Source organism: Eurosta solidaginis, unplaced genomic scaffold, assembly GCF_040869045.1.
Source record: "Eurosta solidaginis isolate ZX-2024a unplaced genomic scaffold, ASM4086904v1 ctg00001103.1, whole genome shotgun sequence".
Lineage (NCBI taxonomy): Eukaryota > Metazoa > Arthropoda > Insecta > Diptera > Tephritidae > Eurosta > Eurosta solidaginis.
The window spans coordinates 206528-229723 of NW_027136936.1; the positions used below are offsets into that span (position 1 = coordinate 206528).

Sequence of the window (23196 nt, forward strand, 5' to 3'; positions counted from 1 at the left end):
GGATTCACGTGGGCAAAAATCCAAGGAATATAAATTTTTAGTTGCTATTTACCTCCGAGCATGAATACCACAGAGTTTGAGAACATCATTCTTAATAGAAGCACAGGGTAAACACCCGCTTATAATATGTGAATACTTCTATGCATGGTCAACATGGGTAGCAGTCGAACTAACGATAGAGGTAGAGTTTTTCTCGAAAGCCTTACACCCCTGAGGCTAAAACTTCTAAATGAGCCAGGGAAATAAATATTCGACTTTGGCAATAGACGCTCCGTCATAGATATAGAAAGTGCGACGGGCAAAGTGGTCCATCAGTAGCGACCACAAAGCTATTAGCTTAGAGCTAGTGGAAACTCACCAAGGACAGCTTTCAAACAACTACAAAGAAGAAGATGGAAACAATACCTTTTTGAACCAGAAGCGTTTTGGTGTTGTATGAAATGATGCCATAATGCCAAGGACCCATGCTGAAGACCTGTCGGTTCAAATATCTAAATCATTAAGTATGGCACGTGATGCTCCCATCCCCGGAAGTCGGGCAAAATTAATTCGGACTCCGGTATATTGGTGGAACGATGAAAAGGGGAGGAACGTAGAAAATGCCTCAAAGCACGACGAAGGGCACAGAGGCACGCTCGTCGCCACGATATGATGAGCTTCACAATACCTACCTAGCCCAAAGAAATACTATAAGTGAGCGTGTTTCAAAAAACTGATGGATAGTGCCGATCTTGATCATTGGGGATTGGCTTACAGAACGGTGATGGCGAAAGTTAAAGGGCGGAAAGCAGGGCAGCCTACATGCCCAATACTAATGAGAAGAGTCGTAAAAACTCTTTTTTCGACACAAGATTACTGGGCTTATCAAAATGAGGGTCTCGAAGGTATGGAAATCACAGAAATAACACAGCAGGAGGTACTGGATGCACCACAAAGAGTTACGGATAATAAGTCTCCAGGACCGGTTGGAGTGCCAAATATAGCCCTAAAATCAGCAATAAGGTCGAGAATATCAGTATTTACGGATCTCTTTAACGTCAAAGACTGGCTCCTTTGCTGAAACCTAGTAAGATGCCCGACCAGCCATACTCATACAGGCCACTTTGTATGTTGGATTCAATAGGATTCTCGAACGTATTATTAGTGAGAGTCTGCAGCAGACCCTGGAAAGCCCAGGTGGCTTGTCAAATAGTCAGTTTGGATTTCGAAAATCGAGTTCCACGATAGATGCAAATAGTTGTCAATGTAGCCCGCGCAGTAATAAGCAGGCCAAAATAAAAGGAAGCTCTGTGCACTGATAACTTTAGATATTAAAAATGCTTTTAATACCACGAACTGAATGCAGATAATAAAAGCGCTACGAAACCTTGGCACACCTGCTTATCTGCTTAGAATAACTGGTAGCTATTTTAGCGACAGAGTACTCTTCTTTGATACGGATACGGATGAGAGACCAAGAAAGCGCAACATCAGCGACGTTGTCCCTCAGGGATCTGCCAACGCTATGGAATGCGATGTATGACGTTGTGCTACAAATCGATCTTCCCGGAGGCACGGAAATTGTCGGCTATGCAGATGATATTGTGCAGTCCTAGTGGCCAAGAAACTTGATCTGCTCCAAGCATCATGTAATGACGCCGTGGGAAGAATAAAAGAATGGCTGAAGAACGAGCTGGAGATGGCTAGCAATAAGACAGAAGTCATTTTGGTGAGCTCAAAGATGACTGTGGATGAGTTAGTTCTAACCATTAGAGATTGTCAAATAAATTCAAAGCTTTTATTGGAATATTTAGGAGTAAACGTCGACTCAAAAATAACTTTTAAGGAGCGCTTCAGGGCGGTGGGTGAGAAAGTTTCTAGAGTACGTGGGGAGCCCTAACGCGAATAATGTCCAACATCGGCGGCCCAGGCGAAGTTACCCGTCAGCTTTTATCAATATAAGCTCGATAATATTATATGCAGCAGTAGAACGGTAGGATGCTAGTATATGTTTTTGGGGGGCAATTTTAGATAGCATGTGTTTATCCGATGGTGTCCGCTATCCCTGTTTTATCCCGGTAAATCCCACTAGATTACTCTCCAGTGAAATGGCTTATCTGTATGGCATTGGAGTCGTCCTGCCATCTGAAGATGCTAAGAAAAGCGTAAGGTCACGAACCATAGTTAGGTTGCAAGAACGGTGGGAAGAATCGGGCGCTGGGCCTTCATGCTAGTTAGGAATATATCTGAACGGTACGAGCGAGAAAACTGCGAACTAAACTACCACCTAACACAGATATTGAGCGGGCACGGAGGTCAAGGAATATCTATATAAGCGTAGGATAAGGAAGGAGCCTTTCTGTCCACATTGCCACACCGAGCGCAGATCAAGTAATGTTTCACGGTGAAGACACAGAGTTTTGGAGAGGATCCTTCCATTAGGAATTTAGTAAATGGTCAAGGCCGAACGGCTGAAGAAGCCCTTCTATTGAGCAAGAAAGGTGGGTAATGACCATAATTAGTGAACCTCCTCCCTGTAACGTCTTAAAAGCCTTCAGATGAACCTTTCAAAGTGCGTTCTTGCAAAGTGACGCCAGCGAAAAGGACGCAAGAGTCGAATGTGTTCGGGTCTTTACTCTTTTCTTGATAAAATCCTGTACTTTATTTTGTCATCGTTTACCAGAAAAAAAATGTTTGCTTCTGTTGCTTACTCCAAGTAAGCGGCGTTTCGGTCGATGATGTTAATGTTGTCAGCATACACCAGTAATTGCACTATTTTATAAAATAATGTTCTAGCGTGGTAAAAGCTACCAGCTTGTATTGTTTTATGCAGCATCAAATTAAGAAATCATTTGATGGCGTGTCACCGCGCCCCAAACCCTGTTTAGTTTCGAACGGATCGGAGAAGTTCTTCCCAGCCCTGACTGAGCTGACACTATTGCTAAACGTCATCTTGCACAGCGGGAGTTTTGTTGGGAAATTCAATCCAGACATAGCGACAGCCAGGAAGTGGAAGTAGTGCGCTTTCCTACTTCACTAAAGGTCTTAGGTTCCAGCCACGGGAAAGGTAACAACAAAATACTTTTAATTTGGATGAGCCGTTGTATAGTTATTGGACCGAACTTTTATTCTGTCCTTAATAAGTAAAAGTCCGGATGAAGGTTTATTTTTCAACTTATAAAATGATAAAATAAAAGTTCGGATTTTATAATTAAAATTTCGAAAACATTTTTTTTGAAGGACTTTTATTATAAAAGGATCAACAGTTATGGTCTCTGGTTTTTTCGATAAACTGCGAACGCAAGGATATAAGGCCCAACTAGCTCTAAATGTATGTCACTACAAAAAACATAAGTGAACGAAATTCAGTTACTATTTGAATTTACTGGACTCTTAAAAGTAATAAAACAATTAGAAAAGATACACATACGTAGATACATCCAAGGGAATAATTGGCCTTTATTCGTTTTTCGGAATAATGACTAAGCATTTTTTATTCATTATTTCGAAATAACGAAAAAGTATTGCAATCCTTTGCAGGTACAATCAAAGAAATATATATTCCAAATGGGATGCATTTATTAACAACTCTGATTTGAGTATAGAATACCCGATTTCCCCCATTAAAAAAGAGGAAATTTGTTTGAGTAAAAACTTCCGCAAATAAAATAATCAAAATGGAGGAGCGCGAGAAGAAAACCAACACCCCGGAAAAAATTTTGTTTAGAATTGGGCTGTTTATAATAAGTCATATTAGAGAGAATTTTTAGCAAACACTTAGTGATAGTGAAAAAAAAAGTGCTCTAAGGCCCACTTGCAGAACGGCAAGTTTTTTTAGCTCAGTTTATTTAAAAAATTTGTCAAAAATGTATGAGTTTAACTCCTCATTTCAGTTTAACTTTGAGCTTGGTTAACTTGCCGTTCTGCAAGTGGGCCTCATGGGTATACCTATATTTTTGAATGTGGGTATGTATGTATGCTAGACTAGGTCGAAGAAATATTTGCAAAAGTCCGCCCCTAATTTTGAATCTCTAAAGCCTCTAAAGGCAAAAATAATAAAATATTGATTTTAAAAATCGGCTATCAAGTTACTAAGTTACAACAAAAAAATCAAATTCGACTGTATTTTTAAGGATCAAGCAAAATTTTAAACTTTTTTTCCGAGATTCTCTCAACATAAATTTAGAGGACTTGCAACTTTTTTTATTCATATGAGGAGCATCCTAGTGTAATGTATAGCACATGAAACAGACCCTAAGGTTTAATGTAATGTTGAGAGGGTCTCAACACAAATTTGCTTATCCTTGTCACATAACCGAAATAATTTTTTTATTGTAACCTTTTCACCCTTTTAAAACTTGTATATATTTTTTTGGTCTTCTGTATTTTTTTAACTCTGCCGTTGTTTCCACATAGTCGATTATTCTCAGTTTGTTTAAGTTAGAAGTATACTTCAAGCGGCAGCCCTTGGTTTCGGTTGGTAGATAAAGCTAAATGAAACCCTTTTCACAGCTTAAAAAGACATTAAAAGAAAATAAAGAGCTTTGAGATTTAAAATAACCAAGTTATAATAAAAAAATAGTTTAGGCTGTATTCAGAAAAATAAAAAAATTAAAAACAATTTTCGGGAACTCTTGACGAAGTTTCAAATTTAGGAGCAGGCTTTTTGCAACTTTATGTATTTGGGGTGACAATAATTAATAAAATTAGTATCTTATAAAATCGAAATCATAAACTAAAAAAAGAATTAGTCTTTATTTTCATCTACTAAATGTCTATATTGAGCGCTAAAATGTTTAATATCTACATCTTCGTTTGTGTGCTCCTGATAGTTCTCCTTAACACGTTTGTTGAGCAGCGGATCCAAGCAAATTAGGAAGAGCATATAAATTACAAGTATAGATATAATCCAAATCACAATTATGACAACGACCTGTAAATTATACAAATATAAAATATGGGTATCAATCACCTATTTTTGATTTAAATGTATTGATCGATTATCAATCAAGAAATATATATGTATCCCCAAAATTGAAGTGATGCGCAGAGAGATTTTAAAGATAATAGTTTACACTACGAAAAACATATGTTTTGCCATCCAGAGCGTTCAACGACCTGATCAAACAAAAATTATGCCAAGAATAAGTGTTTTGTTACACAAACCCAAACTAGCAGAAGAAAATATTGTCACAAATACAGCGCATGTGAGGGAAGCTATAAAAATTCTGCATCTGCAGTTATAGCTGAGAAACTTATAGCAGATAACCAACTAGTAGATTCTAGAACAGAACCGCCTAGAAATGTCAAGGAGGGAACCAAACACTATAAAAGGCAGCAACAGTAGAGGCGCGAATCAGTTGGATTTAAGACGCTATCTAGCGAGCTACTACTAGTATTATCAGTTTCATTTAAGCAAGCTATTAGTTGCGAGTTATAACTGTTATTGTGAAGTACTTTAATAAAGGCCATTTTGCATTATTAAATATTGGAGTTATTTATTCAACAGTTTAGTGATTCGAACGTTAGCAGAAGATTGCAAATAAGCGGAATTTCAGTAAATTCGTTACAATTGGTGTCAGAAGTGGGATTGTTGAATAAATTCCGGAGATTTTGAATACAACTTGGACACGCAAAGTTCAGTGAATTGAAGATCCAGTAACTGAATAAGAGTTGGTGAGCCGTGGACTGAATACAAGTGTCATTAAAATTGAACTTCAGGCACGATTACGAGAGGCAATGGAAGCAGAAGGAATTAAAGGAAGAGTATGTCTTTCCTCTTGATGGCGAGGAGACAACAAAAATTGAAGAGAAAAATGAAACATCGCAGATAGTTACGAGCACAGACTTGAACATGATATTGGCTGCAATATCTGCACAATATCGACAGTGACATCAATGTCGTCGCAAATGTCGTCTCAACTGGAAGAATAGAAGACATATATGGCATCTCAACTAGAATCCCAGGAGAACCGTATAACATCCAAGATGGAAGAACAAAAGACACGCATTTCATAAATATCACAAATTTCAACGGATATGTCATCTCCACTAAAAGAACAGAAGACATGCTTGGCCGAGCAGTTGAAAACACAATAGGAGTGCTTATCATTGCAGGTGGCACAAATGTTTTCGCAGTTAGAACCACAGGAAGCAAGGGTAACATCAAAGCTGGAAGCACAGGATACAAAAATTGTACAGCTCGAGGACAAAATTGATGCCGAGATTGAAACATTGAGAGGTCGTATACAGGAGCTGCAACTAAATCGCCCAGCTGTTTCAGCAAGCAATCCGAAGAAAAAAACACCATCTTTTGACGGCTCTGTTCCTTTCCAGGTCTTTAAGCTACAGTTTGAGAAGACCGCAGCAGTGAACAACTGGAATGCGGAAGATAAAGTTGCTGCACTGTTCGTGGCATTGAAAGGGCATGCAGCGGAAATCTTACAGACTATTCCAGAGTACGAACGGAACAACTATGAAACATTGATGAGGGCTCTAGAGAGGCGATACGGAAGCGAACACAGGAAACAGATATACCAAATTGAGTTGCAAAACCGCTTCCAGAGGCCTGGTGAAACATTGCAAGAGTTTGCGTCAGATGTTGAAAGGTTGGCACATTTAGCGAATGCAGGCGCACCCGTGGAATACACTGAAAGGGTAAAGATTCAGATCTTTATAAATGGCATACGAGACGTCGAAACAAAGCGAGCTACATACGCAAACCCAAAACCTACATTCACAGAAACGGTATCACATGCTCTGATTCAGGAAACAGCACAGCCGTGTGGAGTTGGAAAGGCCAGACTGGGTGAACACAATATTGAAGGCGCTGAAAGGATCGCAAAAGCGGAGTGAAAGAGTTATCAAATGCTTCAAATGCGGGAAGCCCCGTCACATTGCACGTCATTGCGATCTTGGTCCTAGTGGTTTCAACAGCATGGGTGGTCTTAATAACAAAGCTGGAGGGGATGGGCAAGAGCGAGTAAGATGTAGAGATCGAGAGCTAGCTCTAGCTATTGAATGTTCTGTGATATCTGTGTCGCAAATTGGTAGAAAATCGAGCAGTCTTACCGTCAGAGGGGATGTGGATGGCAAAGAACGTGTACTGACTGTAGATACGGGCGCATCTCATTCCTTAATCCGATCCGACTTGGTCAACAGGAGAGTAAAACCGTTACCTGGAGCAAGGTTGCGTACGGTCGCTGGCGAGTATAACCAAGTCCAGGGAGAAATGATATGTGAAGTCTTGATTGGAAACGTCACAGTTCTACACAAAATCGTTGTGGCGGAGATCGTTGATGAAGTCATATTGGGAGTGGACTTCTTGGTTGACCATGATATCAAGATCGATATGCAGAGAAGGATGATGCGTTATAAGAACCAGGATATACCACTTAACTTCAGTTTGGAGAAAAGGTTCTTAGTAATCGAGTACTGGTGGAGAAGACTCGACAAAGACTACGAAAGACAAAGGCAAAGGTTGATGGATCGAATGGGTCAAATAAAACAAAATCAAAAGTACCTGCGAGAGTAACACTGGCATTGACAAAACTCAATGGACGCATAAAACCGAAGCAGCGAATTTTCCAGAAAGAATGCGAGAGTAGTTTCAAGCCGGAGGGCACTACTATTGTGAAACGTGGGAACGATACTGATTATGCGAAGCCAATCCGTCAAGCGCAAGCTCTACGAAGTAGTTCATTGGCCAAACAACAGAGTGTGAGGGAACGGCCCAGGGTAATGAGTAGTAAGATGAAACACAGGTACGACAAGAAAAATAATTCGGAAGGTTTCTTGGAGATTTGGTACTGTTATACAACCCTCACCGGCAGAAAGGTGTCCCATCCAAATTTCGGTGCAGTTGGGAAGGCCCGTACAAAGTTGTGAAGAAGATCAGTGGCACCATCTACCGCATTCAAACCATGACGTTCAAAAAATTTTTAAATTCCCACTACTCTCACGTTTTTATTTTTACATTATGCTTTTGTATTCATAACAAAAATTACCAACGGTAAATATATTTTTTCTTTCATGAAAATGTTGTTGTTTTATGCAGAACAGAACTTTTAATCGCTAAATAGAAGATTTTTGGGTGAGCAAGAATCGTAGTGGTCATGAGGATTCCAGACTCTTACGTTCTCGTATTGTGTTTTAGTTTCCCGCATAAACAAATATCTCGCCACGATCCCCTTTTGAGGGCTATTCTTCAAAAAATTGTTAAGAAATTTATATGCCTCTATGCGACCAGACATCAAAATGATGCTTGCCGACTTTCGGCCAAGGGGGCGATAAGAGGTGGCTACTTATAATAATTTGGCGTGATATATCTGCCAAGAAATTAAAGCTAAGTTTTCCAATCACTTTGGGTATTCGCTTTTTCAAAATTGTGCGTATGTTTTATATGGTTGTTGTTGTTGTAGCGATAAGGTTGCTCCCCGAAGGCTTTGGGGAGTGTTATCGATGTGATGGTCATTTGCCGGATACAGATCCGGTATGTTCCGGTAACACAGCACCATTAAGGTGCTAGCCCGACCATCTCGGGAACGATTTATATGGCCACATTAAACTTTCAGGCCATCCCTCCCTCCCCACCCTCAAGTTCCATGAGGAGCTTGGGGTCGCCAGAGTCTCGTCTGTTGGTGAAACAGGATTCACCGCGGATAGGCATGCGCGGTTCCAGGGGGGGAAGGGGGACTTTTGTTTTGTATTGACTGTAATGAAGTATATAATACTAATCTACATAGTAATTTCTTATCACACAACGGATTTTTACTAATTTTTAATTTACGTTATTATTACATACATTTGGAGAAGCTGTATATTGCGCTGGCAAGCTGAAGGGTTGCGCTACGCAGCCCCTTGAATCTGGTATTTTAGTTGTTGTTGTTGTAGCGATAAGGTTGCTCCCCGAAGGCTTTGGGAAGTGTTATCGATGTGATGGTCCTTTGCCGGATACAGATCCGGTACGCTCCGGTACCACAGCACCATTAAGGTGCTAGCCCGACCATCTCGGGAACGATTTATGTGGCCACATTAAACCTTCAGGCCATCCCCTCCCTCCCCACCCCCAAGTTCCATGAGGAGCTTGGGGTCGCCAGAGCCTCGTCTGTTAGTGAAACAGGATTCGCCGCGGATAGGTGAGGTTGACAATTGGGTTTGGAGAAGCTATATATTGCGCTGGTAACCTGAAGGGTTGCGCTACACACCCCTTGAATCTGGTATTTTAGTCGCCTCTTCCGACAGGCATACCTACCGCGGATATATTCTGACCCCCTAACCCGCTTTTTTAAAATAATTTTGATGTGAGTTGACACATAACTTACGGTATGATAGAGCAGCACACTACCCCTATATCACGATGGCTGGCTTTGACCGTAAACCTGGTAAATTCAGCCTCCACGAACTAACAAGCTTCAGTTGGAAGATGAGCTTCAGCTAATTCGCGAGAAGCTACAGCGTCTTTGATAGCGTGGGCAAGTTATGGTGCCAGTGAAGGCCATGTGTAACTCCTCGAATAAAACAACGATAACGTAAATATTATCTTTGCATTACCATTATATGTATTTTTCAATAAACAGCTCGGTTTTGGGTTGGGAAGGACCTCTCTGAGCCAGTCGAAACCAAGAGAGGCTCCACATAAAGCGACTACCTATCATGCTACTTTCTTCACATAACGCTGGAGAGATTTATTCTAGGAGCAAATCAATGATTATAAGAACTATGCTGATGGTAGTGTTATCACCTTAGGAAACGTGCCGGCCTTCTCTGGACTGAATAAAGAGGCGAAAATAGCTGGTCAGATGCTAAATAATAATAAGTCGAAGTACTACCTGTCCCCAAGGCCACTCGCGTCTTGGCAGTCACATCACTACTGACGGATATAAATTAGTGAATATTATATAGTCATTTTCTGCTGGGTTTCAAGTGGATTGCATCTACACAGATTTCTCTAAAGCTTTTGATAGAGTTTCTCATAGAGGTTTACTAGGAAAATTGGCTTTTCTTGGCTTTCATTCCTCGTTTCTGTGATGGATTGCCTCTTATTTTTTTAACAGGCAATGTGTTGTTAATATTGATGTATTGATTTTGTTTCCATTTCCGGTGTACCCCAGGGTAGTATATTGGGTCATTTTTCATTCTTTTTATCATCGACATTAGTAGTTGCTTCTCGTTCGCCAAGTGTTTGCTTTACGCTGATGACCTGAAGCTATTCTCAGCAATTAAGGGGCCAGATGATGCCTCAAGATTACAAAATGACATTAACAAACTCTATCGCTGGTGCGAGGAATCTCATCTTTCCTTGAACCCCGCCAAATGTTTCCAAATAACTTATGCGAAAACAAACTAGTACACTACATACGAGTTACAGAATTTCAAATTGTGAGCTTGATTAAAGATCTAGGTATTATCTTTGATAGTAAGTTCTCGTTTAACAATCACTTAAACTATATAACTGCTAAATCATATTCTAAGCTTGGTTTCGTTAGGCGTAATACTATAAAATTCTCAGATCCGTATACGATCAAGTTATTATTCACGGCCTTTGTTAGGACGCGTTTAGAATATGCAGTTTTTATTTGGAGGCCAAGCTACCAGACAGCTGTAAATAGAATAGAGCGTATACAGAAGATCTTTCTTAAATATGCTCTTCGACCTTTAAACTTCTCTGAACCTATGCCTCCTTATTATTCTCGTCTCTTGCTATTAAACCTTAAGTCCTTGTTGGATCGTAGATCTATTATCTGCTTAAGTTTCGCTTATAACATTATTAATGGGTTTATTGACCGTCCGTACTTGCTGGAGCGGTTTCGATTTAATGTTCCTCAACGTTCTCTCGGAAATTTCTATCCCTTGTATGGTGCTAATCTTAGAACTAATTATGCCTGTAATGCTCCTATTGCCCGTGCTATACGTGAGTTTAACTCACTGAGCGTTACGGTTTCCTTGGATTTTTCACTATCAAGGTTTAAATTTTTAAATACTTTAAACTCTGCATTTTAAGTTCTCCGGTCCATATATGTCTATAAGTTTCATACTTTTAGCTCTACATTTAATTCAAGAACTATTTAATATATTTAGTCTGTAAGGATTTATTCCAGAGACTGCAAATAAATGAAATATGAAATAAAAAATAAAAAAATTAGAGACATTGAAGGATTTCGTCTAAATGGGGAAACTCAACTGTGTTGGGAGAGGCAGGTGGAGGAAGAATCAATCTCCTTTGGGGCTCCAGAAATCGCTAGGCGATAAGCGCCAATTAATGAATGAATGAGTTACATCCAGCCAAGATCATAGACCATTCCTTTCAGCAGTAGGATGACACTTGAAAGTAGGGGTAATCCAAATTCGCTGCTCCATATACAAAAAAAAACCGATTTAAAAACAATTGGACACAATCTTATTCTATTTATTTGACATTTAAAAAAGTGAAAAAAGCCAAACCAAATTTTTTTTGTTTGTTTGTCATTTCTATAAAGTTTAAGAGAGTGATTAAAAAATTTTTTAATTTATTTAATAATTTGGGAAAAATTTAAACAACGTGACATCAGGACGGACAAGGTGACAGCTGTTTCGATTATACCTTGTAAATCTCTTCAAAGCCTTTTCTCCCGGGAGTGGGAGTCGAACTCGCACTCCTACGATAGTTGAAATGGTTGTAAACGCATTCAGCTACGTCATGCCTGTTGTAAAGTTCTTCCAATTGCCTTCTTTTTTGCATATTTTAATCTTTTACACATTGCATACTTCGTATGCAATTATGTGTTAAAGCTATGCTTGGTACGGCGGTTTTCAAAGAAACTTTGGTTTTTGTTGCTGTTTTCGTTCTATTTATAGAACTACAACGAATTAACCAATTTTGTCTGTTTGTATGATTTTAATAATCGGGGATTGCCCATATTGCTTTTCTAAATGTATGAAAACATTTATTTGAAGCAATTTTTTAATTTTATAATTTATTTAATAATTTGGGAAAAATTTAAACAACGTGACATCAGGACGGACAAGGCGACAGCTGTTTCGATTATACCTTGTAAATCTCTTCAAAGCCTTTTCTCCCGGGAGTGGGAGTCGAACTTTTTGTTTTAATCAAAAAAACCTTATGGCCGCCGAGAAGAGAGAACGCTTTTACCTTCTTATAGTTTTATCACATGTGCATGTACACATCAAAGCAAGCAGCCACACATACATGCAAACAGGGAAGCCAACGTACATATATTTAGTCGGTAGCTAAGAGCAGAAGCTGTTACTCACACATAAACACGCATATAAATAGAAGAGAAAGGACGAGAAACAAATAAGCAGCTGTTCGCGAGAAATAGTTGAACGAGGTGCCGAGAGTATAAAAGCATCGCAAGCTGGGGAATAAGGAATCACTTTGATTTTAACACTCTTTTAGTGAAGTACGCGAGTATGGTAATTGTGAAGTACTACTACTACAGTAGAGTTGTAAATAAAAGAGATATTTATACTATAAGATCATAAATGCAACCATGTCAACTAATTAATAGAATAAATAAAAATACATCACTGTAAAGGAAGAAAAGAGAAGATGGTGGACTTCCGGTTCATTATTGGATTGACGACTATAGAATAAAGTATTAAGATAATTAATCCGGACGTTTCTGCTGTTTTATTAACCATCGAAGGTAGAAATTACATCTCAGGTGTGTTAACGAGCTTGGCGCACTATTATAAACAACTATTTTGTAAAATGGATGCTCGAGAAGGCATTATTAAAGTTTTAACTGAAAATAATGTGGATTTTCCTCCTACTGCCAATATTATACAATTACGCAGATTACTGCAAAATATAGTTGGCGTGGGAGATAAAAGCTCCGCAAATACGATGAATACCACTGCGAACACAAATATATTGGAGAACATACCGGACGAAATGATTGAGAAAAACGCTGCCGTTTCTGTTGAGTCCTCTGCCGCCACTGCCGATCCAACTGCCTCTACTACAGATGTTTTGGTTGAATTCAATTCAACACCTGCCGTTGACGATGTTTTTGCTGCCGCCGCTACCGTCTGCTCTGCCGCCACTGCCGTCACCGCCGTTCATGCTGCCTCTACTACCGATATTTTGGTTGAATTCAATTCAACACTTGCCGTTAACGATGTTTTCGCTGCTGCCACTGCCGTCTATTCTGCCGCCGCTGCCGTCTGCTCTGCCGCCACTGCCGTTCCAACTGCCTTTACTACCGACGTTTTGGTTCAATTCAATTCAACACCTGCTGTTCACCATGTTTTTGCTGCCACCCCATCAAACTCTGCCCCAATTGACGCAACAGCCACGACCATAAGTGTGGATAACGAACTGGTGGCGCTACGAAAACGTATGGAAATGTTAAAATTAATGAAAGAAATCGACGAGCTAAGAGCTAGTACTGGGGTACAACAGCAACGTAGACTGAATTTTGCCGATATAGAGCATGCTATGCTCAAGTTCAGTGGTGATGATATATCAGTTACGGTGGGACATTTTCTTCAAGATTTCGAAGAAGTAATGCAGTCGTCAAGAGTAGACGAACGATTTAAATTGCTGGCTTTTCGTCGCTGCCTGGTGGGAATAGCCAAAGTTTTCCTTACCACCACCACCAAAGCGTTAAGCTATGCCGAGTTAAAAAAGGCCCTTACGACGGAATTTGACGTGCCGATATAGAGGAACGAAGTTTATAAGATGTTGGCAAGACGCAAGTGGGACAAAAAGAGCGAGTCATTACATTGCTACGTTCTATTGATGCAGGCAATAGGAAAACGGGCAAACATATGCGAAACAGAAATCATCGATTTCATAATAGAAGACATAGGCAATGTAGTGGCAAATGCACATCTACTGTTACCGGCCAAAACACTTGATGAGTTGAAGGTATTAGTGAGCCGTTTTCAAACAAATTTTTCACAGTAGAACCAGACTAATATTTGTTAGAAATTAAGTTATACTGTATCGAGGTAGATTACAGTGTCAGATTGGCCGAGCGGTAACTCTGAACAAAAATAGCGAATTGCATTAGATTAGGTATTAAATTTAGATTAGGTATTAGATTAAGAAATGTACGATAATTAAGATAGAAATTAAGTTAAAATGTATCAAGGTCAATACAATGCGAGCTGTAGCTCTGAACACAAATAGCGAATTGTATCAGATTAAGAAATGTATGACAGTAAAAATAGAAATTAAGATAATGTATCGAGGTCGATACAGTTTCAGGCTGGACGAGTTGTAAGATCATAAATGCAACCATGTCTACTAATTAATAGAATAAGCAAAAAAATCACTGTAAAGGAAGAAAAGAGAAGATGGTGGACTTCCGGTTCATTATTGGATTGACGACTAAAGAATAAAGTATTAACTTAATTAATCCCGACGTTTCTGCTGTTTTATTAACCATCCAAGGCAGAAATTATAATACTGAATATTTGAGTTATTTATTCGACAGTTCAGCGATTGGAACGATATCAGAAGGTGCAAAATAATCAGAGTTTCCCAACTTTCGTTACAATTGGTGTCAGAAGAGGAATTGTTGAATAAATTCCAGAGTAGCGGAGGACAACAAGGACATGGCTAAGTTGAGTGATTTGAAGATCCAGCAATTGAAGAAGGAGTATGAGAACCGCGGATTGAATACGACCGGCAATAAATCCGAACTTCAAGCACGATTACGAAAGGTAATGAAGTCATAAGGAATTAATGTGTATGTCTTTCATCCTGATAGCAACGAGACAAAAATGGAAGAAAAAACGAAACACTGAAAACAGTGACGAACACAGACTTGAACATAATACTGGCTGCAATATCTGCACAAGCATCGACCATGACATTTCAGCTGGAAACGCAGGAGACAAGTATAACATCCAAGACTGAAGCACAAGAAACGCGTATTTCAGAAATGTCGGCTCAGACTACATGGCACCGCAATTTGAAGAGCAGAAGACATATATTTTATCTCAACTGGAAGCGCAAGAGACACGTATATCTGAAATGTCAGCACAAATTTCGTAACAGGTATCATCGCAGATCTTTGCACAACTAGAAGAGCAAGAAGTCCGTATTTCAGCGAAGCTGGAAGAGCAGAATGCTCAAGTTATACAACTTGCAATTAAAAGAGATATTGATATACAGAATTTTTTAATTGTTTGTTCGACAGTTCAGCGATTCGAACGATAGCTGAAGGTAAAAAATAATCAGAATTTCCCAAAGTTCGTTACAATTGGTGTCAGAAGGCGAATTGTTGAATAGATTCCGGAGTAGCGGAGGACAACAAAACATTCAAGATTGAATCACAAGAAACGCGTATTTTAGAAATGTCGACACAGACTACATGCGAGATAGGAGCACAATTGCAAGAGCAGAAGACATATATGGTATCTCAACTGGAAGCGCAAGAGGCACGTATATTTGAAATGGCAGCACAAATTCCGTAACAAGTATCATCGCAGATCTTTGCACAACTAGAAGAGCAGGAATCCCGCACTTCAGCGTAGCTGCAGAACTTAACCGCTTTGGAAAAATATTCTATAGAAGCGTGCAATTACTGGCATATGCTGATCATCGGCCTAAGCACCCGCGCCGTCAGTTCTGCTTACTCCAAATTGGAAAAAAAAGCGGTAAAGATGGGATGGTGGCGAATGAGGACAAAACGAAGTACCTGCTGTCATCGAGCAAAAAGTCAGCGCATATGCGCCTTGGCAACCACGCTACTGTTGGCAGCCATAATTTCGAAATAGTAAAAGACTTCTTTTATTTGGAAACCAGCATCAACACTAGCAACAACATCAGCTCTGAAATCCAGCGAAGAATCACTCTTGTCAATAAATGCTACTTTGGACTAGGTAGGCAATCGAAACATAGTCCAACAAATTAAAACGCAGCGGCTGCGCTGGCTAGGCCATGCTATGCGAATAAAAGATGACGCTCCCACCAAGAAACTGTTTCTATCGGAACCCGCCTATGGAAGCAGAGGTAGAGGGCGGCCCCCACTCCGCTGAAAGGACCAGATGAAAAACGATTTAAACTCCCTTGGTGTGACCAATTGGCGCCGGTTGGCAGAGAGAAGCGGCTGGTGCGCCTTGTTGGACGACGATAATCTTTTAAACGGTTAAGCGCCAATTAAGTAATTTACGTGTAAGTGAAATTTGCCCAAAAAATGGACCGTTTAAAAATTTCTTCTTTTTCAAGTTTTCCTGGGCCTTAACAATTATTGTGGAACAATTCTTTTAGGATTTATGTACAGACCACTATAGGTAAGTGGCAACAATGGGGACACCATGCTTTATTCGAACTTAAAATGGGTAAGAAAGTAGTTCTCTCACCGTCTGGCGCGTGCGCATATGTACGTAGGTGAAACATGACTACGCATCTTTCCGGAATTAAAGCGAGCTTACATAATAGGTTTGTACCTTTGCATTTCAAATTAGAGCGCTTACATAATTGATCTGAGTATTTAAATTTCGGAAAGACGCCATGAAAATTTTTCGATCCTACAAATGATGTGCTTTTGTGCAAGGAAGTAAATTTCGATATTTGGAGAGATTGTTCGATTTTGAAAAAGCTTTTTCTAATAAAAAAAATAGAGCAATATATGTTAACAAAAATAGGCCTATTCACTGCGGCTGATCCATATGAATCGATTCATATAACTTTTATATGATTTTCCGTATGCCAAGTATGCGAAACAGCCTGGCAATTGATTGTATGGAAAATTTGTTAGCGTATTAATATATAGATAATTTGATGTAAGCATTAGATATAACGGTACAGACCACTATAGTTAAGTGGCAACAGTATAGGTAAGTGGTAACAATGGGAAAACCATCACCCCTATTCTGCATTTCGATTACGTTCCCGTTCTACGCTCCGCTTTAATCGAACTTCGGTATTCTACATTACGACGGAATCGTAACGAGAAGAGGAAGACCAAATGATTTTTCGAAATCAGCTGTTTGTACGGAATGTGTGAACATTGGAACAAAATAAATTAAAGAAAATTTGTAAAAAACACTGAAAAACGTTTATATTTCATTATCCACGCCATTTTGTACAAAAAAAAGCAATAGAATATATTGCCGCAGTGTTATATTTTTTTGAGTAAAGTGCTTTCATAATTGTAAGTGTGTTTTTGTCGTTCTTTTGGACAATCCCCTGCCGTGGCCACCAAGTTTTGTTAAAACGGATTCCTGCAAGATTATAGCTGACATTTTATGGATGCTAATTTCATTGCACTGGCTTAAAATGCTTTATAAAGATTTATTTATTCTCTCCGCAAGGATTGTTTACGTTTTCGCTTCACCTTCCTCTACTCCGGCAGCTTGCTTTGGCATATAACTGGACCCAACGAACAGACACAAATTATAGCTGTCTATTATAATGGAATCAATAGCCGCGGCATTATTTGTGGAGTTGGAAAGCAACGCATACGAAAATGGCCAGGCGAGAATGGAAAGGCAAATATTGCGAGATCTGTGTAATCCATTTGAGATGAGTGACGAATTGTAAGAAATTGAACTTAAAAGTGGTAAAGTTTAATGACTTATTTTCTTATTTAGGTTCAAAAAAAACTTTCGTCTTAATAAGGATGCGCTCAAGTATGTGTTAGATGCTTTCGCGGGTCAAATTCGTCCAAGGACTTCGGCATCGACATCTGCCCTTAATATTGTTTTAGCTGCTTTGAGAGTTTTTGCAGAAGGCAGCTACCAGCATGGAATAAAATAAAAATAAATGTAAGGCGCGATAACCTCCGAAGAGATCTTAGACCGAGCTTCTCTTCCAATTTACGTCGTGCTCTTGGTTTTCCCTACAAATTGGCCGGACGGGGACCTACATGTTTTATGCCGACTCCGAACGGCATCTCCAAGGCAGATGAGTTTTCACTGAGAGCTTTTCATGGCAGAAATACACTCGGAGCGCTTGCCAAACACTGCCGAGAGGCGACCCCGCTTAGAAAAATTTTCTTCTAATTGAAAAACCTTATTTATAAAATTTTGATGTTGCTCTGCCCGGGGTGTGAACCCAGGGCATACGGTGTGGTAGGCGGAACACGCTACCATCACACCACGGTGGCCACCAGCATGAAATAGGGGCGGATTATAATGTAGGAATGGGAGAGTCAACAGTGTCAAAGTCACTGTCTATGTTTCTGGATGTAATGCAACCAAAATTATGCCCTCAGTGGATAACATTTGAGCAAAGTAAAGAGGAGAATATACAAGCGAAGCAAGAATTTTATGCGAAGGCAAGCTTTCCAGGAGTCATCATATCCCGCTTTGTTGCGATTAAATTAGCCAACGTCTCATACTGCACTTGTGTTGGAAACATAAAAAACAATCACCATCAAGCCTTTTACGTTTCTCAACAAGTTTTACTACATTTTTGTTAAAATTCTGTTATAAATTAAGAAAAAAATAAAAATAAAATAATTTTCCGCCAACAAATTTGCAACTTAGAAAAACGGAACTACGATCGAAATGCAGAATACACAAAATCGAACGATTCGAAGTTGGATCGAAAGAGATTGGAACACAGAATACCAAAATTGCCAAATCGAAAAAATTCCAATCCAAGTCGAAATGCAGAATAGGGCTGCATGTTTTATTCGAACTCAATATGTGCATGAGGGTAGTTCTCTCACCGTCTGATGCGTACACGTATGTATGTAGGTGAAACATTTGAGCAACACGACTACGCAGCTTTCCAAATTTCGAATTAGAGCGGGCTCACATAATAGATTTGTGTCTCTGCATTTCGAATTAGAGCGCTTACATAATTGGTTTGAGTATTTGAATTTCGGAAAACACCATGAAAATTTTTACATCCTACAGAAATGTAATACATGTTATATGGAAAATTTGTTATGGTATTAATATATAGATAGTAGGGTAATATACGGCCTAAGCAATACGGAAATACAAATATGTAAGAAAATACTAAATGTATTAAAAATAAAATCAAATAAAATAAAAAAATACTAATTCATGAAATTAAATAAATTTAAATTAAAATATGTAGTAAAATATAAAATTAAATGAAAAAAAAAAAATTTAATTCGTTTGCAAAAATATAATAGCTGAGATAAAATTTATTTGAAAAAAAAATGTGTGACATAAAATATGAAGTTAAATAAAATTTCAAATATGAAAAATATGCATGACTTTATATTTATGAATAAGTAAAGGTTTCCGAATATGTTGGTACATTACGTGTTTTTTTTTTTTTTGTACAAAAATATTCAGGCGAGTGTTTATAGTTTTGAAATGGGAAAAATCCGCTATGATGCCGGTAGCCGTTTTGACCTAAAACCAAAAACATTTTTGGAACGTTTTTGTTTTCGTTTAATATACAACGTGAAATCTTCCGATTCTTGAACTCTAGCGATTTCTTGAAGTAAGCTTTCGTGTTTGATGCATAACTCGCGCAATTTAGCTACCGAAGGAATGGAAACGTATAAAAGTTGTTGCCTCAAGCGAGGTCTTAACCCTCTCTGTAGTATTTCTACGAGTTCTGCCTCTGGGATAGGAATGCTCAAGTTTTCTGCGATTTTAAAAATAGCACTGCGGTATTCATCAAAGGTTTCGGACATATTTTGCTTGCGCATACGTATTGCCTCTTTAATATCCGTATCAGTACGGTGTGCGGAAAAATGGGTACGGAGAGCTTGACAAAGATTAGGCCAAACAACACGATCTACTGAGTGTCTGTAACGCCAGTACCAATATTTGGCCTCCTTCGTACACACGCTTTGGACATGTTCGCAGAACAAAGTGAAATTTCCTCCGAGGGTATCGATCACCTGTGACTCGACTCTATAAATAAAATTGTCTACCGATAGACGATTGGAGCCATCAAATTTGATGTCCCAGTTCGAAATAAGGTTGGCAATTTTGCCAGAATTAGTAACGTGTGATATGTCACTACTGCGCGGAAAACCTACATTAGAATGCCTATAAGGATTTCCTTGTGCATGCATATTTAAAGGTGCGCCACCATGTTGACTAAGGCCATTAACAAAATCCGGTGGATCTTGTGGCCAATCAACTAATGGTGGTAAATCATTGTTTTGTGAAAGTTGCAAGTTTACGTTTTGCAATCTAGAGACAATATTATTAACGGATTGATCCAACCGCTGCTCTAGCTGAGCAAATCGGGTTTCGAAATCTTGTAACAAATTAGCCTGTCGCGCGGAGATAACGGCGCTGACAATATTTCGGATTATAGTGTCTTCCGGTGGCGTAACAGATATGTTGTTGCTGTTGTTTTGTTCCATGGTTCTTGCTGGTGATTGTTGTGACTGTTGGGATTGTTGGAGACCCGAATTTCCTGCGGCTGCTTGTGTTTCAGCTTCTGTTTCAACACTAGTTTCCGCTGATTGCTGCTGCTGTTGTGCGGCCTGTGAGGTAGACTGTCGCTCTTGAACAGTGGGACTAGTTACTGATCTAGCTTGTGAACGAAGAGGGTATGGATTTGGTCGAAAGTTATTGGGACTGCATTTTGCTCTACACTGAGGACAAGTTGTGTTGTTCCTTAGCCAATTCAAAAGACAAGACCGATGGAATTTGTGATTGCATGCAGTACGCACAGCATCAGAAGTCAAGGTAAAGTTTTCGCGGCAAATTGTGCACAAACGGCTTGGGGTTAGTGGCGGGGGTGCATACTCATCACTGTGACGTAACGGCATTGTGCGTATATTAAAGAAATTGCAAAAAGGTATATAGATATATATATATATATATATGTAAAGATATTAAAAATGTATATGAGTGTGTATTTATTCAAAATACAGAACAAAATTAAAAAAAAATTTTGTTAAAGCAAACTCAAATCAAATATGGTCTTATTCTTCAATTGTTGCTGTTTGTTTTGTTGTTATACGGCCAAAGGCATTTGTGTGCTTTTTCACTTTCATGTGGTGTGAGAATTTTTGTTGTTGCAGTACGTGCAACACACGCATTCCAACTTGCAACAAAAATTTGATGGAACTAAATCTTGATCCTTTAAACATACAATAACGAGACTCTACATTTAAAATATGCATATAGCCAAATTCAAAATAAATCCAAGATGAAAAAAGAAATAACGAATTATACGTCAGTTTTATTTGCAATTATGTGGTCAAAGCTACTGATATGGTTAGTACGACGTGAATTTATCTCATCGTTTCAAACTAAATTCCAAATACCAACGGCTATCAAACCGGTACTACAAAAATAAAAATGAATGAAGAGAAACAAAATTCGTATAGGACAATGGTTTGTGAAACCCCTAATTAAAGTTAAAAATTATTTTTCGCTTTCTTCTACGCTGGGGCCCCACACTGTTGGGCGCCATTTTCTGTTATGTAACCTTTGACAAGCATACTTACTCTGGGTTGACAATTGTTTCGCAGTTGTACCAAGGTTACCTGGTGGCACGAAGAAAATGATCGGCGTCTGCCCGTGTGCGTCTAGCTGTCACGGAGCTTCAGCCACTTATGTTGATTCGTTGACCAAACGACCGACCAAACGACCGACCAAACGACCGACCAAACTACCAGTTACGACAAACCCAAGGCCTAACAAGAAAAAATTTACGCACACGTAAGGGTTAAGGAATTTCTTACCTCATCACTCAATAGGACCGTTGATTAACCTTTTTAGAAAGCGACACAACAATTTGTCTTTTGCCTAGCGGTTCTCCTACCAATTACTTACCGCTCTTAACCCACCCAACCATGACTTCTCAGATGTTAATGAGATGTCCCAAAGTAAAGCAACAACAACAACGAATTTCAGACCATTCTTACAAACTTAACAATTCGTGTTTTATTTAATAAAAGACTAATCAATTAAAAAGAAAAAGATCAGAATTTGATTTCATACTAAATTTAGTACTAAAGAAAAAAGGTACTATTTTTACTATTATGTTTAAGTCCGAACACCTATAGGAACGGCATGGAATCGGAACAACTTTTGAATAACAAGCCTACTAGGTATGTGATAATTCAAATTAATAATCTACAAAATTGCTATACTGGGGTAGTAGAAAAGTGGAAAGCATTTGAAAAATAGTCCCGTTAATGGCAATTGGAAATAATATTAATTTAATTTAAATTTAATTGGAAAAATTCCAATGAAAGCATATCTACTAAAATACTGGGTTTTTTCTTTTTTTTGTAAGTTCTCTCTATCCGCTCTTACCTTTAACAACTGACCATTAGAGCGGGATAGCACTATTAATTATCAAAGTATGAATGGAGACATACTACAAACCCAAAACGCGAAACAAAATGGAAATATAGGAATAATAAATAACAATTTTGCAAACTCACATGATTTCATGCAGGAACTCGATGAAGGTCTTCGACGATTCCGCTGATTTACTGAAAATTAAAGCTTAGTGCACACAAATTATTTTAATTCGATTTTGTTTCATGTCACTTCGTTTCTATATTATTATTTTTAGATTCCACTCTTCACTCTCCCAATACCACTTACATTAGTCTCTTTCTAACAATTCTTTTATATATTTTATATATGTACTTATATAATTTCTCTCTTGGTACATAATTTTAGAATTTGAACATTTTTTTTTCTTTATATATATATATTTTCTTTTTGCCTCTTTTCAGCAATCAATTAAATTCATTTTTAAGAAAATGTAATAATTAAAAACGACAATGCATATGCGCAAAAAATTAGGTTATTGAAGTGAGATAAGAAAATGTATGCAATTTTTAAGCTAAATCACAGTTTTAAGTGGGATTGCAATTTTCGCACAAATGGGTAGAACCCAAAGCCAGGAAATTCCTATTCAGGATACCACAGATCCTCATCTTCACTCGCACTTAATTTTGAAACCCTTTCAGGAACCAGGAACACTGCAACCAGGAAATCTGCAAATCAGGAACACCGCAACCAGGAACACCCTTGCAATTTATTTTTAGTTCGAAACGATTTACGTGATTTTTTTATTTTATTAATTTTTAGCAAAAAACAAAACTTAGCAAACTAATATACTTTCGACATGACTTTTTCGATCGCTAAAAAATATTTTCCCGAGAGTATACCTTTACCGCAAACTTTTTCCAGGAGAAGCCCCCGCTATGTCTAAATCCGAAGCTTTTATAGGCACGGAAAAATAAGTAAAAAAAGGTGGCGTGATGCAAAACAGAGATAATTAAATAGGGATGGAGATAGATATTTATATAGGTTTGTCCTTTTTTAGTTTTTTTATAGGCCATT

The 23196-nt window shown here is 38.6% G+C and overlaps 1 protein-coding gene across 2 annotated transcripts in view; it reads right to left on the reverse strand.

Moving 5' to 3' along the window:
• LOC137235833 (uncharacterized protein CG1161-like) overlaps positions 1 to 23196 on the reverse strand; it is a 264130-nt gene that overhangs the window by 9668 nt on the left and 231266 nt on the right. The window contains exon 4 of one of the 2 annotated variants that reach the window (XM_067758651.1): positions 4787 to 4912. The exons of the other annotated variant lie outside the window; for it this stretch is intronic. Within the exon in view, the coding sequence (XP_067614752.1) occupies positions 4787 to 4912 (126 nt within the window). The remainder of the gene's footprint in view (positions 1 to 4786; positions 4913 to 23196) is intronic. 2 annotated transcript variants of the gene reach the window in all.